Source organism: Squalius cephalus (assembly GCF_949319135.1).
Source record: "Squalius cephalus genome assembly, chromosome: 18".
Taxonomy (NCBI): domain Eukaryota; kingdom Metazoa; phylum Chordata; class Actinopteri; order Cypriniformes; family Leuciscidae; genus Squalius; species Squalius cephalus.
In genome coordinates this window covers 22,589,061-22,606,764 of record NC_137139.1, presented here as the reverse complement: position 1 = coordinate 22,606,764, position 17,704 = coordinate 22,589,061, and the positions used below count along the sequence as shown (strand labels likewise).

The 17,704-nt window shown below is 36.4% G+C and overlaps 1 protein-coding gene across 1 annotated transcript; it reads right to left on the bottom strand.

Moving 5' to 3' along the window:
* Nucleotides 1-2,900: 2,900 nt before the first annotated feature.
* On the bottom strand, nucleotides 2,901-17,550 carry rnd1b (Rho family GTPase 1b). Its single transcript, XM_079848178.1, has 5 exons — nucleotides 17,299-17,550; nucleotides 16,887-16,974; nucleotides 7,025-7,134; nucleotides 6,530-6,664; nucleotides 2,901-5,467 (listed from the first exon to the last, which is right to left on the bottom strand). The coding sequence occupies exons 1-5, from the start codon at nucleotides 17,416-17,418 to the stop codon at nucleotides 5,222-5,224; spliced, it is 699 nt and encodes a 232-aa protein (XP_079704304.1). The 5' UTR covers nucleotides 17,419-17,550; the 3' UTR covers nucleotides 2,901-5,221.
* Between the last annotated feature and the right edge of the window lie 154 nt (nucleotides 17,551-17,704).

The following is a 17,704-nucleotide window of genomic DNA, read 5'->3' as shown; positions in this document are numbered from 1 at the left end:
AGTAACCTACCCAAAAAATTTGATTTAAAAAATATTTTGATTAGTTTTTTATTATTTATTTTACTATAATTTATTTTAAAAGACTATTTAATTTTAATTATTTTATTGCTAGAAAATATTCTATTTAATGTGACTTTTTACAGAAATATTGTCTCTTGGTAAGTTTCCCAGTGAATCGCTTCTTATCTTCTCTTCTAGACTCAAATGTCTGCATAATGGATAACTACTAATAAAAAATAAAAAGTTTTATTTATAAAGCACCTTTCCTAAGCTGTACAAGGAGATAACATAAACACAGCATCAAACATAAGTATGCATCACATATACATATACACATACAAATATAAAACAGCAGAACACTAAACAGTCAATACTGTGAGAAAAGATAGTTTTTAGTTGGGATTTGATTGAGGATATAGAAGATTTGATTTATCACTGACAATACATAACCATAAATGTTGTTTATATATGAAGTCAATGACATCTACAAGCAAACAATTTAAAATAAGCTACTTTAAAATGAGCTCCCCTGCAATTTTCTCTGGTTTTGTGCCATGATGCCTGTGGCCTTTAACCATATCTGTTCATAGCTGAATGAGCAATTCCTTTCCCTGTGCAGATGTTGGCCTAATTTGCTATGACTATCAACGTATGCACTCTTACAACTCCATCTCCATGCGAATGAGTAAGTATTGCCTTGTTTGCTTCTGGGGAAGCACGTTTTGTGTTAGCGGACATTTAGAGTTGGCTGAGGTGAGACTGGACCCTCGGGTCCTTGTACTTTCACTGCATGCGGGCTATTGCATGGCATCCTTCTAGCATGCTTTCATAAGCGCTGTTGAGTGGATCAAAAGCACCAAAGATTTGAGGCAGGAGGTCAGCGCTTTTGATCAACTCCCACACTGATATCACAAGTGTCTAATCGTACGTTTCATGGTGCCTTCACGTGCTATGGTAATTATGGTAAATACCAAAAGCCGAAGTGGAAAATGCACATGAACACCCCCTCATGTGGTATTTTCCAGTGGGCAACTCGTAGAATATTTTGATGAGTTGATGATTTTGAGTTGCCGAGATGAGATAACCTTTGACCTTTTCAAAATGGCAGAGAGCAACGGAAGAGTCGTGAATACTGTTAGCAGATAGTTTTTGTAGCCTATACAATGTTGTGTCATTAACAATTGTAATATAATGCGTTAACACTCAATTTTCAACTTAGCTGCAATTTCTTTGGTTCATATTTAATCATTTTATGTCGTTTTATTATTTTTTATTATTAATTATGTTTTAATCATCAGAAAGCACCACATTTACGTTTTTTTTTTTTTGTAAAGATAAAAAAGATACATACTGACACCTTGTACTACATTATCACAACAAAAGTACTTGAACACAACACACTGGTAAATACCAGTTCACAAGTGGAAAATATCATCTTTCCCAGAGCACATGAAGGCAGCATAAGTCCTCCTGGGAAGTTTGTATTTACGATGTGGGAAGTCGTGTTTACGACGGCAGGTGCGCTCAAGTCACTTTCGTCGGAGTAAGATGGCGGTGTAGCCTACTTTATCTTAATTAATTACACAAAAATACAGCAAGGTTCTTAAACTCTATTTATAGAAAATGAAGTTAAACGCAGCATAAATAGTGTTGTGGTATTCCGCCATTTTGTTCACTGACACGACCCCAACTCATAAAGGTCGGGGGAAATCCCACTCGTACATGGTGGTGGCGTTCATGTGCGTTCAACTCGTAAACACGATCTTTACGACCTGACTTGAACACACCATATATGGATGTTTAATTCACACAATTTTTTATAGATAGATAGATAGATAGATACTTTGGGTACAGCGTACTTTGGGTCATGCTAGTCCTCACTTTGGGGTCAAAAAGTAAAAAAAAAAAAAAAAAAAAAAAAAAAAATAGACATTGCAATGCTTAGCATGTTTCATTATGATATCCTCATTCTACATGCGCCGAATGAGCAACTTCATTATGGTTGTCTTTGTAGAGCTGTTTCCCGGTGAGATTTGAAGTTGGGGTTGGCTGCTGAGTCGGGGTCTCCACCTCCACCTCATGTCCTCCTGGCAGCGTTCCTCTTTTGGACACTGGCAGCAGCTTGTGCCCCACACCCCCTCCCAGATGTTGTGTCTTGAGACAGATGTGCAACCCAGCTCAGTATCCAAGGAATCTAGGTAATGTGTGGTTAAGAGGGGAGATGTCTTACACTGGCTGATGAAAGGAAGGAACGTGCCAACGCAACAGCCCACCTGGCATCCAAACAGACGCTAACAGAAGGAGAGCTAGCATTTTATTAATGGAATTATGTAGACTATAGAAATGACACAATATTTGCTAAATGTGAACTAAGAAGTCATTTCTTTGATAGATTTACAGTAAGAAAGAGGAAAATAAGATTTTTTCAAAGAAATTATTCAGCAAGTATGTATTAAATTGATCAAAAGTGACACTAAAGCCATTTATAATGTTTCATTTCTAATAAATGCTGTTCTTTTTAACTCATTTTGAACTTTCATCAAATCCTGAAAAATGGTTTTCACAAAATATTAAGCAGCACTACCATTTACCAAATCATCATATTAGAATGATTTCTGAAGGATCATGTGATCCTTTTTGAATTTGAATATTACAGAAATTAATAGAAATTATTGGGCAACATTTTTCAGTTTTCCTTGGCTGATATTTGAGATACATTTAAAGAGAAATTATATATATATATATATATATATATATATATATATATATATATATATATACACACACACACACACACACACACACATACATACATACATACATACATAATGCAAATAGGCATTTTTATGAATTGTCTTAGTTCGCAGTAGAGTCCAAAACAAACTCAAATACTCAATACTCAAGGTCGTGTGTGCCACACATAGGCAAGCTTTATTACTGGAAAGACAAAAGGAGAAGTCATCATTTAAAAAAAATAACATTCTGAAATAAAACAGTGTAAAACACGAAACAGAAAATAGTTGCCTGCCTCAAATGATGAATCCAAATAAATAGGACTAAGCAGTTTTACATTAAGCACATCTTTGTCAATCCACAACATGAACAAATATTTAATCTTGTGACATTCTTTTAGATGTCTTACAAAGATTACAAAACAGGATATGTACAACTGAAGAACTAGAGGACATGCTTGAAGTATATTTGTACCAAACAGTGTGCAATGGCAGCATAATGACTGAATGTCCTTCTTCATCTGGGACGCTCACATGACCCAGAACTTCACAAACATAAATCGGCAGCTACAATGTATGACCAGCCATGTGACATGTTTACACGCTGTTCATACTCCCTAGCACCCAAAATTCATTTTCATTTTATTTACAAAGTCACTAGACAATGCAAAAAGGAATTTGGTGTGTGATCACAGTGGCGGAGCTTGTAAACAGCCACAGTGGCTGCCCGCGTCTCATCTTCCGCCACCGAACAAAATATTGATTTCAAGTGTACAGAAATAAAGCAAAAACAACTATTTGAACAATAGTTAAAAAATGGAAAAATATCTTTCATTAAACAGGACCAGCCTGTTCGGTTTTATTCCAAAAGTCTGTTTCCATTTCCAGTTTGGCCTTGAAGATTCACAAACATCAAAGCCCTTATCAGGTCAGCTGATCCATATATTAAAATGTCCAGTCTGAATCTCCTTCCAGTCCATCTCCTCCTCATGCATTAACCGCTCTTATGCTCATGAACAGAACACTAATATTACTATTTGGTTGAAAATGAGGAAAAAAAAAAAACGTTGCACTCCAATGGTCAAATTTTCATCTAATTACTTTAACAAAGGCTCAACAGAGTCACAATATATTGGCTTTTTGTACAGCAGCACTGATGTATATCCACATAAATATACGCATGTCCACAAAGCATTAGCATGAATTCGTAATAGCCTTTTTTGTTTTAATTATTGCCACTGTACACACTTTGAATTATAAGCACTTGAACCATAATTATTGCTTTGTGGTGGTAAGCAGACTTCAAGATTAGCACTTTGCACAAGAAAACACATTTTTATTTTTCCCATTGAGAATCAAGTTTAGAAGCACATTGGACGATATCATCCACAAATATTTTTGCTGCTAGTGCTGCAAATGAGCATGGAGGCAATGAAATGGGAGATTGCTACATAAGATGCATGAAAAACTAAACCCAAGCTTGATCTTAATTGTCTCAAACCAGGCGATGTACAACCTTCTTATTTGAAATCTGTTCGTTTCTGAAAACATAGTGCTACGACATCTCTCGAGGTCATTTCAAAAAGGAAAGAAGATTCATCGTGCCAAATTCGATCCGATCGAGTCCTCGCAGAACTAGCACAGGGATCGCTTCACAAATTCATGGTTGTCTACACTATAGAGCAGCAGGAGATGTTAAGATACAGATAATCACTGTAATATATTCCCCAGTCACACCCATCCTATCTCTCAGATAGCTATTGCCTCTAAAAATAGAAGCATGTGTATATCAGACAGTGTTCTAATAGAGGAAATAAGGGAAAATTGACTTTGGTAGACTTTTTTACACATATTTTTGGCCCTCGTCTCCCTCTATTCCTCCATCTTAGTGTTCAGATATGAATGGCTCCCATTTAAAAATCACATTTCACTTCCTGCACTGCAGCCAATTCGACCAGCGTGCCAAATGGGCCTCGTTCTCCTCTACATGACCCAGGCCTCGCGCACAGCTCCCCAACGGTCCCGGCTTCACAATTCCCTTGGATCGGTTCCCTCAGATTTAGTCATTAGTGCATACTGTAGGCATGTATTTTGAATCTTACACTAGAGAGCTCGTATTTATACATTGAATAGCTTACATTGAACATTGGAACCTCTTTTAAAACATCTGTTTCCTAAGTTGAATCATTCCGAGCTTCAACTGGCACAACGACAGCAAATCTCTCAAAAACAAGGAGTGAATAGATGACGGCTGATGATTGAATCTCGTTTTGAAAAAGCAAGATACAGTACTGAAAATACATATGCACTGTTGAAGAGCTCAGGACAAGGAGGACAGCGAGGTGTCCACTTGCTCTGAAAGGTGTTTCTTTGGGGGGGTGAGGAAGGATTCCACACGTCAATGATGTGGCAATCGGAACCCACCCCCTTCCCCAGACCAAAGCGCAGGGAATGGTGTAGCTTTTGTTATGGGGGGTGAAGTTCTCCACTCACATTACTGAGCAACTCTTGGCCTTCTCCTTCTTGAAGGTTGAGGATAGGAGCTCAGATTTGCTGGGGAGGTGCAGCAGGCGTTTGGACAGCCGGCGGGTCGGGCTTGGCTTGGCAAGTGGCTGCAGCTTGTTAATGCAAGCCAGCGCAGCTGTGCGGAACACGCTGTGGATGCTCTTCTCGGAGGTGAAGGCTGAACACTCCAGATAAGCCTCGGCACCCAACTGTTTGGCCATGGCAGAGCCCTGTGATGGGAGGAGATGCACAAAAAACTCAGTTCGCTGTAGGTTCTTAATAGAAGCCAAAGATACAGGTCATAGATTCAAAAGCTTTGTTCATGTTGCGAGTTGTCTATATAGGCAGTTACCCTTTAAGACAGCATCCGAAGTAGAGAAAAGTGTCTGATTTAAAGATTTAAAACAGTGGTTTATGACGACCCCCTTCCTAAATTATACAGGGCAGCTATGTTTTCATGTACCCATTAACCAGATAAACATATATTGCATTATTATACATAACTATTAAGTATGATTTTATAAAGTGAACATGTTATTTCCGAAATGTCATTGTATTTAGCTGTCACTGCACTAACTCCAAAGCAATTCTTTAAATATCACCTAGAAAATATCTACCTAGCTGATGGTGTATCTTTTTTTTAAATAATAATAATAATAATACTTCTTTTCACAATATATACATACACACTACTGTTCAAAAGTTTGGAGTCGGTAAGATCTTTTTAAAAAGTTTTTGAAAGGATGCAAAAATACAGAAAAACTGTAATATTGTGAAATATTTTTACAAATAAATATAACTTTCTATTTTTAATATACTATTTTAAAATGTCATTTATTCCTTTGATGTAAAGCTGAATTTTCAGCATCATTACTCCAGTCTTCAGTGTCACATGATCCTTCATAAATCATTCTAATATGCTGATTTGCTGCTCAAGAAATATTTATTATTATAAATGTTGAAAACAGTTGTGCTGCTTCATATTTTTGTGGAAACTGTGATACAATGTATTCAGGATTCTTTGATGAATAGAAAGCCTTTTGGGCAACAGCATTTATTTGACACAGAAATATTTTGTAACATTATAAATGTCTTTACTGTCACTTTTGAATAATTTAATGCATCCTTGCTGAATAATAAAAAAAAAAGTCTTCTTTCAAAAAAAAAAAAATCTTACTGACCCCAAACTTTTAAATGTGGTAGTGTAGTTCAAAAAGCAGATTTACAGAAAATATTGCCTTACAGCCTGAGTAAGCAAGATCAATGCAACAGTGGAAAGAAACAACATGTACCTGCTCATGAGTGATGGGTGTTTGTTTCTGATTGGACAGTTCCATCAGCGTGCACACATCCGTCCGAAGGTCTGTCTTGCAACCAACGAGGAGAATACGAGTACTGGGGCAGAAGTCGAGGATCTCAGCCCTCCACTGCAAAGAGACAGAAATATATAAAATAATTGTTTTGCAAGAACTGATTAATCTTACAGAGCAAACACATTGTTCTGTATAAATAGGGTTGCATAATGACAATTATAATCTTGATTCTTAAGTGCCAAGCACTTCTGGCAAGTATGGTGTGATAAATATTGCAGCCCAAAAATGCTGAAGTACAGTAAAAAAGCAAAAACAAATGAATCATTCATAAAGAACTCTAAATTAAACTTCATAATCCCACACGAAGCACATTTCTAGGTTACCTGACAAAACATTTTACGGTAAAGAAAGCCCAATGCAATGATTTCTTGAGGTCAGTGGTGGGTTTGAATATTAATAGGAATATCTAGTTACCTTCTTAAGTCCACTGTCAAAGATATCTGGGCGACTGATGTCAAAACATAGGAGCACGGCATCGGAGTCACTGTAGCAGAGGGGTCTCACATTATCATAGTATGGAGATCCTGAAACAAGAGAGAGATGCTAATGAAGAGATGACTACAATGATGAGAGAGGAAATCAGCAGAAAATAAAATGTCATTTCAGATTACATTTCAATACAAAATTATGACAGCAAGCATTTTTAAAATCCACAAACCAGGAACATTAACAAAATAAATAGACAATTTTGGTGTATTGATCAAATCCTACAGTAAAACAGGAACATTAACAAAATAAACATTCAATTTTAGTTTTTAGCTTAAGACTTAAGTTAAAATGATTTTAAAAATAATGTTTCATGACCCTGCACCCTGAATCACAAAATAAATGTAATAAATAAAATAGAACATTATTATGTGACTGTACACGCTGTAGAATATTTAGAAGTTTTATTAGTTAGAACTATGAATCCGTATTATGCACATGTATGCATGTACGTACGTAGGTACGTGTGTGTGTGTGTGTGTGTGTGTGTGTGTGTGTGTGTGTGTAGCCTACATGATGTGTGATATATATATAGACTGTTATTTTACACTAGTTACATACATAGCTGACTGTCTGTGAATGTGCTGTATATATCTACAGACAGAAGCAGACAAAGGCCAGAGATAGTCTCCCCTGCTCATCATACAATCTGTTAAAGCCCTCTTCCTCTCACTGCTTGCCATATTGCCATTTTAAAGATGAAGAAACTGACAATTGAGCTCTAAATCCTCATTGATCTATGTGTCTCGCTCTCTCCCTCGATTTCTTTTTTCCAGTGGATTATGCAACTGGAGCGATGGGGCTGGGGTTGGCACTTCCCCCCCCCCCCCCCCCCCAATACCTCCAGTCCCTCTGTTTCCACAGCAACAGCCTTGGAGTCAACCATCTGCAGAGCGCCGTCTTCCTAAAGGCATCCCTTAACTGCCCATCAATCATTTGATACAGAGCAGTGCCCACCCACTTGGTACTGAGAAGATGCTAGGGAGGCGTAAACAGCCTTATATACACCTCACTAGGGCTGGGCGATAAAACGATAACGATATGTATCGCGATAGACACGTAATCAATATCAATAAAAAATGCGTTCGATAAAACGTTCGATAATTTTTTTTATTTTTTTTTTCGTCGGAAGAAACCAGCAAAGCAAGTTTGATTGCATGAACAAAGGCACTCACTCTCTAGTAACTAGATAAAACAGGAAAAGTCAGCTCGCCTGACTTAAAGTCTGACCGACCGTAGTCAGACCAATGTCATCTGCAGATTATGCAAGACCGTCGTCAGTTTCTCTGTTATTCGCGTGCTGATGCGCTGTTCTAGCGTGTGCGTTTCTCAGCGCATACATGTGAAGCTCACATGCACTAAAAGCCTGTCTACCAGCGCCTGAATACTAAGTTATCTTTCGAGTCTTATTTTGCTAATACTATATACACACAAGGTTTACATAAACTAGTCGGATATGTCTAAAGTGAAAGCAAACTTGAGAAAATTGAGAAAAAAATCTGCTTGTCAAATGCGTGTATAATAGACGCGTCGCACGCAGCTCTTAAAGAGACAGTAGTAATAGTAAACACGCTGCCGCTTGTCCTTAAAGGGATAGTTCACCCAAAAATAAAAATTATCTCATTATTTACGCACTCTACCTGTATTAATTGCCTTCTAATATTTTCTAATATTAATATTTTGAAGAATGTGGGTATCCAAACAGTAGCTGGTCCCCATTGACTTCCATAGGAGAAAAATATACTATGGAAGTCACTGGGGTACATCAACTGTTGGTCATTCTTCCAAATAACTTTTATTTTCAACAGAAGAAAGAAACTTATTCGAGTTTAAAACAACGTGAGAGAGTAAATTATGAAAATTAGAATTTTTAGGAGAACTATCCCTTTAATGTTAATAAAACAACAAAATGTAAAGAGAAAATCACTCACTGCTCTTGACTAATAACTTTATTAATAGCTTTAATAAGTATCAATGTATAATTTATAGAAAATAGAAAGAAATAGATTTATAGAAAGAAATCGTAATATTATATTTTTGCCATATCGCCCACCCCTTTATAAAGCATTTCTTACGTATTCTTTAATTTTGCACCTTAATGTTAAGAGATAATTGTTAAGTGTTCATTGTGATTTTAGACTTTTGAGTTTTCCATGGTCGTGTTGACATGTCTGCCTTTATAACTGATGGGATTATAATCAGAGGTAGGTTAAGTTTAAAATAAAAAATCTTTAAATGTAATATATTTGTCTCCTGGACTGGTCCTTATTTTAAATATGTTATAAAAAAATTCAATAATTATCGATATCGACCGATATGAAACACTTATATCGTGATACAGTTTTCAGCCATATCGCCCAGCCCTACACCTCACTATTGCAGAGTCTCCTTTACTGGATGGATTTTGCATGATTTTTTCCTTTTGAACCTCACGTGTAACAGTCTTCACGTCTTTGCAAGAGTCAGTGAAACAATTATTAGCCATGCACTGCAGTCTAGAAGCCTCATAGTTAACATCATTGATTGAACTTTGTTGAAAAGGGAGCTTACTTTAAAAAATCCAAAGGGGAAAAAAATCTGCATCAGAACATGTCACTCTTATGAATTGAATCTTTTGAATTGTTCTTATTTCTTTTTAGAAAATCAAAACTTTTCGGAGTGACCAGTTGATTCCCAAATAACTGATTCTTTGATTCTTATTATTGAATCAAATCACATACAGTGTGAACTGTGTGGTCTAACTGATTCCCAAATAGTTGATTCGGTTCTTTTTTAGTGACTCAAACTCCCACGGTTTATAACTTACTTTGTTAGAATATAGTATAAAGTCTGTAAAACTTATAAATAAAACTTTTGCAAGAACTGTTACATGTTTTTTTTTTTTTTCAAACATTACTTTTACACAAGTAGGCCTACTAAAATAATAGTTCTTTATGATTCCAATCTGTAAACATCAAGTAAAATCCCCAAACAATACATTAAATATTCAATTTTATGTCAAGTTGATTAAAACTTATCCAACATGACTCTTATGAGCATTTTTTTCAATGAATCACTCAAAAAGACTCGGTCTTAAGCTGTTGTTTTGAATCAGTCTGATGAATCCTTTACTCAATATACTCAAATATTTTTAATGTTGAGTGGAGTACATTCAGTGAAGGATTTATCAGACTGATTCAAACTGATAACTCATGACTTGGTGAAGAATTGCTCAAAAGGGTCATGTTGTCAAGTTTTAATTAACTAAAATTCAACATGAAATTAAAATTATGAAGCCAATTTCCCTCATTTCATTATGGAGATCACTGGTTAAAGCAGGAATGGGTTTAAGTGAGTGCGAGCCACACTGCAGACATATCTTCACTCTGAAGCACAGATCACCGCCTCTTTCCTCTATTACCGGGACATCACGAACACACAAACCTGGGCGTGAGGCTGCATTCAATTGCTGTTGATCTTAATGCAGCGATCGATGTAGATGTACACCCGAGGGACAAGAAGCAATTTCAATTAATCTTGACAAAATGGCACATCCCAGCAGACAGAGACAAAGACCTCCACGTGGTGAGCTTACCAAAACTCACTCAAACCACTGTTTGAAATCTGAAAAGGACACTGTGACACTTATACTGTTGGCAGGGAGCGCTTCCTAACATGAATCATGTACCACCTGCAGTCTTGGATCACAGAACTGCACTATGTGGGCAGGGATGTTCAATAGTGAACAAACCGCTTCTCTGCTCTCAACCCTGGGCCACATGTTCCCCGGATAAACAAGATGAGGATGTTATGCTGCCTGTGTATTACCAGACGGAGGATTGGTGAAGCGTGCAAAAAGGGGGTAAAAAAAATAAAAAGAGCAGAGTAGAGTCACTACAATTGCACTAAATGCTTTTTGTTGTGAAGCCATGCCTGGAGCAAACTATAGCTTAACTGAAAAGTGGGCCAACGTGAGCATGTGTTTGATATGAGATGGCCTTTTCCTTGGGAGTCTTGTAAAGAGAACAGATGGAGGTGGAGTGGGCTGCTTTTGTGTGCCGCACAGACCAGAGCCGCAGCGCATTCCATCTGCTGATCCCTTTCACTCTTTGAAAAACTATTTTAGCAGCGTTTCAGCAATGACTCTGAACTATGAATGTAACTATCAAGTTGCATCAGACATGTCCTGAAACATAATGAAAAAAAAAAGATTTTTGGTGCGCACCTGAGTGTGCTTGACGTCACAGTTTGGATTGTAAAAACGTGACTTGAAAAGGTGATCTTGGGTATGATTCACTTCAGTACTCATTAAAGGAGTCATGTTCACAATGCTCATCCCTCATGACTAAGCCTTCTATGACAGTCTGAATGAGACCGTGATAACAGATCCTGTCAATTATTACTGCTTAATGTCATTTACTAGGGAAAGAAAATATCACTCCAGTGTGAAGAAGATGGTATCATATAATGAAAAGAAGAAAGCATTTTACCCAAGTGAATGAGCTTGCTGTCTGTATTGAACGATGAGAAAGTCTGGCTGCAAAAATAATGCCACACAATACGTCATTTTAGTGTTGTCACTAGCTCAATAAAACAACCCATGACTAACTCAAGAACAAATAACATGATTATTTTAATGAACTGTTTAAAAAGACTCATCAGTCGGACGAATAATTCACTTAATGAACTGAATCAATCAGATCAGTTAGTACAGGTTATTGATCTGCAAATCATTATCATTCATGTTTGACTCAAAATAAAGCACAAATGATTTTGTGTAGGGATGCACCGATATGAAAATTTTGCCAGATACCGATAACCAATAATTCTTTATATTTGATAACCAACAAATGTTTATAGAATTTTTTAGAGCCTGATTACAAAAACAAAAGTCTCACCATTAAAAGTCATGTCCCAAGCACACACTTATAATGTACTCTTTTTTGAAGTGATTCCAATCATATTTCAAGCAATTCAAAACCATCATGGCAAACAGTGCGCATCTGAAGTGTCTCAGCTGAAGGAAATAATCTCGTCTTTAATATATCGGCCAAATTTTCTTATTGGGTCGATAACATTAAAAATGTACATATGTCAGGCCAATATTTCGTGCATCCCTTATTTTGTGTACTTGAAATCTACTGACTTGTAGTTATATATGTGCATCTGCAACAGATATTATAACAGAATTTATAAGCTGAATAAGAGTAAACTCCGATGAAGTAGAATATGTGAGAATTAATCAGCACTCTGAGACTCATGTAGATGCGAGCAGGGGGCTGAGAGAGGTCAACGTTCACAAAGGAGCTTGAAGCAAGTGAAAGCCCCTGTCCGTCTTCCCACTAGAGATGAGAACAAAACCTAGAGCATTCTCCATATCCCCAACCCCCCTTTTCCTTAAGATCCCAGAGATTCCATCACAGAACATGATGGGAGCTCAACAAAGAATCCCCCCTCTCTCTCACCGTGAGGGGCTGGCCATGACCCCTCAGGGAATACCGTCTCAGAGCTGTGGTGGTGTTTCCTCATTGGTGCCTGTCATCAACTGCCAATGGCCACTGGAGAGCACATTAATCTACTGGCTGTTTTAATGTGCTAATGGAGCACTATTTTTACACATCCGATCTTGTGTAGTCATCCCATACTGAAGCAGCAGAATTTATATTCACAAAAATGTACATCCATCAGCGTAACAGCAAATGCCACCTAATCCATTGCTAATGCCCCAATGCAAATTAAATATAGCCTCCATATTAGAAATACAGACGCCATCTTCTAAGAGCCTGCAGTAGGTCCAATTGGCTGTCGTGATTAAGTGAGAGGATTGATTTTCACCTGTAAATCCTTCCTGGGCCTCAAAGACAGCAGTTGGAAACCCAATGATGAGGTCAGCGCAATCAACGAGGAGAAGACAAATAAGAAGCCGCGTTCACATTGAGCAGCATCACTGAGCTGATATAAATAGCACACAGCATATAACCCAAAACAACACTCCAAATCAAATCTGCCACACTGTAAAATGTTCTTATTATGTCATAACATTTTTCGTTTTTTAATCCATCTCACTTGTCACAATTTCTGTCATTTCTACTTGAGTTCAAGCTAAATTTTCTTTAGCGGTAATTCAATTCAAAGTGATCGAAAAAGTGCAATGAACCAATTACTGTAGGTTATGACTGTGGCACCAGCTTGATTTTACGTACAAAACTAAAGCAGCAATTAAACCTTTTTTAAATGCGCACTGAAGGTAATGGGACATCATTTAGCACTATGAATATGTATGAATACATTACCACTGAAATGTTTGGGGTCAGAAAAAAAGTATTAGTATTTCAGCAAAGATGCAATAAATTGATCAATGGACAATTAAGACATTTATAATTTTACAAAAGATTACTATTTTAAAGAATCCTGAAAAAAGATTCACAGTATCTACAAAAATATTAAGCAGCACGATGTTTACAACATTGATAATGCTCAGAAATGTTTCTTGAGCACTAAATCAGCATATAAAATGATTTCTGAAGTATCATGTGAACACTGAAAATTCAGCTTTGCCATCACAGGAATAAATTCCATTTTAAAATACATTAACGTAGAAACATTTATTTTGTAATATTAGGCTACTGTTTTTTCTGTATTTTTAAACAAATATATGCAGCTTTGGTGAGCATAATATACTAATAGTGTTCACCTGATGTTGCTACAGTATATTTTGCCTTCTTGGTGGGAGAATATAGTTTTGTGAGAAATACTTAAGTATCATTTTAGTTTTTTGCCAAATGATCAATTTATCTTTTTTTCCTGAATTTATGGATTGCAGCCAATTCCGTTTATATCTAAGAGTAGTTTGAATTGAAATATCCATTTAACTTGATGAAAATACAGTTTGGATTCTACAACACCAGCCATGATTAAGAGATAAAAACTGGATAAAACTCTGGTTTGCCCTCTCATCCTCATTCAAGCCCCGACTCATCCCCTTAAACTGTACTCTCTCTCAGCTGGCTTGTCTCCAAGCAGACTAAATCAGATCAAAAGGCATGAGCAAAAGGCTAGGGCATATTAACAGCACATATTTCATTCAGCAATCTGTACATGAAATCTTAATCCTTGCTCTCTCTCTCCCTCGCTAGCAATCACTATCACACACACATACAACAGACAAACACATTATAGAAACCTAGTCCTTTCAGCCACACTTCACAGTCAGCGGACAGCCAGACGTTACTGGGTGCTAATGATGCTTCTATTGGCAACACATCCAAAGAGACGTGAGGTTATCATGTCTGTCATTTACTAGGGATTCAGAAATGAGCAGTGAGGAGTAGACATGCACAGCACATTGTAATCAGGTCAATAGGCTACAATGGGAAGCCGTGGGGAGATGTGAACTGCCTCAGTGATCATGTACTCGTTAGACTACTGATTATATACGGCAGTTGTTAGAAAGACAGACATAGTCTATAGTCTCATGCCTGATGGATATTGGACAAAAAAGTACTTTCTCGATTTGGCAAGCTCTGATCTGATTGGCTGACTTCACGCAACTTCCGGGATTAAGGGTTTATTAGCACTCATCTTGAAAACAATCACATTAACGTGGCACTTTTGAGGATGAAATAATCACTGGATTTTCAAATTCAAGTATCAAATCTTTGAATGATATTTAAGTTAACTAGATATCCAAAAGCAGAATAGTCTGTAATTACTACTTTTGGAACAGACAGAAGTTCTGATCACAGAGTCTGTACTCATTTTTCACACCATGTTAAAACTATTTTTTGTGTCCACCGTACACTCTTTTAATCAAATGCACATATGCTTTGTAGAAAATAGTTGTTATACGGTGTTCTATTGCAAACTGAGCGTCTGTTACAATTATTCTACTTTGACATTTTCCTACACTGCTTCAGAATTAGCATAAGTAATATGTTTAATATTCAAATCAGGTTTAGTTTAGTAATCAGCATGACTGGATTGGCCCAACACAGATCAAAACAAGCCAGACTGTATCCTTGAGCAGAATATAAAACAGCTACAATTCGTAACAACTGTAAGGAATGTAGCAATTCAGTGACTACAGACTATCAAGATACTGGTACATTTTCTAACATCAAACAATTCTGTGGTTTCCAATTTCCAGTGTTTTCTCCAGACAATTTCAATTAGACTATGAATACACTCTTAAAGCAAAAATGCAATATCTGATGATATTAACTACACAGATGCAACATTATTATAATACTGAAAATCATGTCTCAGTTATTTGTCATTTTTAATATATGATGTGGACAAAATGCTAGTATGGCAAGCTGTTTTGACTTTTAATCATTCGCAGGATATGAATTCTTGATATCAACAATTCCATTTTTACTAGTTAAAATGCCAATTCTTGATATCAGGAATTAGATTTCTACTAGTAAAAATTTTAATTCTTCATATCAACAATGACGTCATCACTATATGAGATTTATGAGATGAGAATTAAATATGAACTAGTAAAAACTATAATTCTTGATGTCTGTAATTGTATTTTCACTAGTTAAATTTCATAGGCTGCCATTCAAATTCAATTGTTGATATCAAGAATTGATTTCTTACTAGTTGAAATTCCAATTTCACATATCAGAAATACAGTTCTTACTAGTAAAAATCATCATTTTTGATATCAATAATTACGTGGTTACTAGTGTAAAAGTCTGTTCTAGATATCAACAACTGAATTGTGAAAAAGATCATTTTTGATATCAATAATTCGATTGTCACTAGTGACAATCAGTGCGTTTATATGCACCCTCATAATACGATTATAATGGGATTTTGGCAATATTGCGATTAAACTTTACCTCATGTAAACGCAATACTTTGATCAAACTATTGTGGTTAAGCTCTAAATCGTAATAAACATATTCGCATTAAACTATGGCGTACGCCAATTTTAATCACAATAAACAGACATATAAACACCTTAATCTCATTATTACCGCTCTGACCAAAGTGCACATGCGCAGACGTACACGGATGCCGTGTGTTGTTCACACAACTTCATGAATGAACTCTGTGACATTATTCTGAAGTTGACTCTGCTTATTAGAAATAATTGCATTGGTGCACATGTAAATGTAGTCAATGTTTATTTTTGATATCATGATTGTGATTGTTACTAGCCATTTTAGATATCTGAAATTACTCTCCTAATTATTGATATCAGAAATACATTGACAGATATCAGAAAAAACAAATGTTACATGTTGAAATACATTGACATATATCAAGAATTAACATTTCAACTATTGACAATTGAGTTGTAAAAATGTATATTTTTACTAGTAAGAATTCTATTTCTGATATGTGAAATTGGAATTTCAACTAGTAAGAAATCAATTCCTGATATCAACAATTAAATTTGAATGGCAGCCTATGGTGAAATGTAACTAGTGAAAATACAATTACAGATATCAAGAATTGGCATTTTAACTAGTGAAAATGTAATTGTTGAAGTCAAAATTCATGTCCTGGGAATGAATAAAAGACAAAACGGCTTGCCATATATTCCTAGCCCATTTTGACATCACATTAGCTCATAACAGTATACCAATCAAGAATCCCACTAATGTATTTTGATTTAAAGTTGTTATATATTACCAGACCTTATATTGTTTTTCATTACACATATTATGTCGAGACTCAACCGGTTTCATTTACATTATGATGTCGCTAAAGTTACATAACATGCCCAAAACAAAATGTTACTTTCTATTTAGATGCATTTTAATATTTAGTCACGGAGTCACCCGTTTAATCTTACCTGACGTGTCCCATAAACTCAATTCAACACGTTGGTCATCAAGCTCCAGACAGGCTGTGTAGTTCTCGAATACTGTGGGCACATACGTCTGAGGAAGAGATGCAACATATTAAAGCTGATGAACATGCATGTGATGCTGCATGTGATGCTTAGAAAGAAATCGGGGTACCACTTTAAATCTTTACATACTGTTCCTTGCCTCAACGTAAACCGATTTAATGTTTGCATTATTTTGTTATGCCAGTAAAATCCTAACGGACTTGGTAACCAAAGCATGTCATAATGAAACTACTCTTAACATGCATGAGAGAAACAGTTAACCTAGACATACATGTCATTCGGAAAAACCATTAATAATATAATTACAGAATTATTTTAAGGAATGAGCTTCTTTGAGAAATGCTGTACTGACCTCCGGATAACAATCCTTCGCCAAAACCTGTAACATCGCAGTTTTCCCGCATTGAACATCCCCAACCAGCACCAGTTTACATCTGACCACCAGTGGCTGTGCGTTTCTTCTCTCTTTCATGGTTTCACGCTGTCTTTTAACAGAATAAAATAAACAAAAACAAAAACGCCTAAAACAGATCGACACGAGGACGAACGAGTGCACAACGGTTTCTGTGGTGATTATACACAACACTGAGCCGAAGTGATTCAAGTGATTGAACTGTGGACTGTGGACTGTGGGCTTATATGTGCCGCACAACAGCCAATCACCTTGCACGATGCTCATGACGTCTCACATTCTTTCCTCCTCTGTCTGGATGGAAACGTATTTCCCCGACGACTCAGCCTTTTGGGAAACTTTTGTC

Bases quoted from the DNA above. Each gene is read 5' to 3' on its own strand.
- rnd1b (XM_079848178.1), bottom strand. From the start codon at position 17,418: ATGAAAGAGAGAAGAAACGCACAGCCACTGGTGGTCAGATGTAAACTG. The intron at 7,135-16,886 runs GTAAGATTAAAC...CTCTTGTTTCAG, and splicing joins GAGTTTATGGGACACGTCAG to GATCTCCATACTATGATAAT. The intron at 6,665-7,024 runs GTAACTAGATAT...GTCTCTTTGCAG, and splicing joins TTGACAGTGGACTTAAGAAG to TGGAGGGCTGAGATCCTCGA.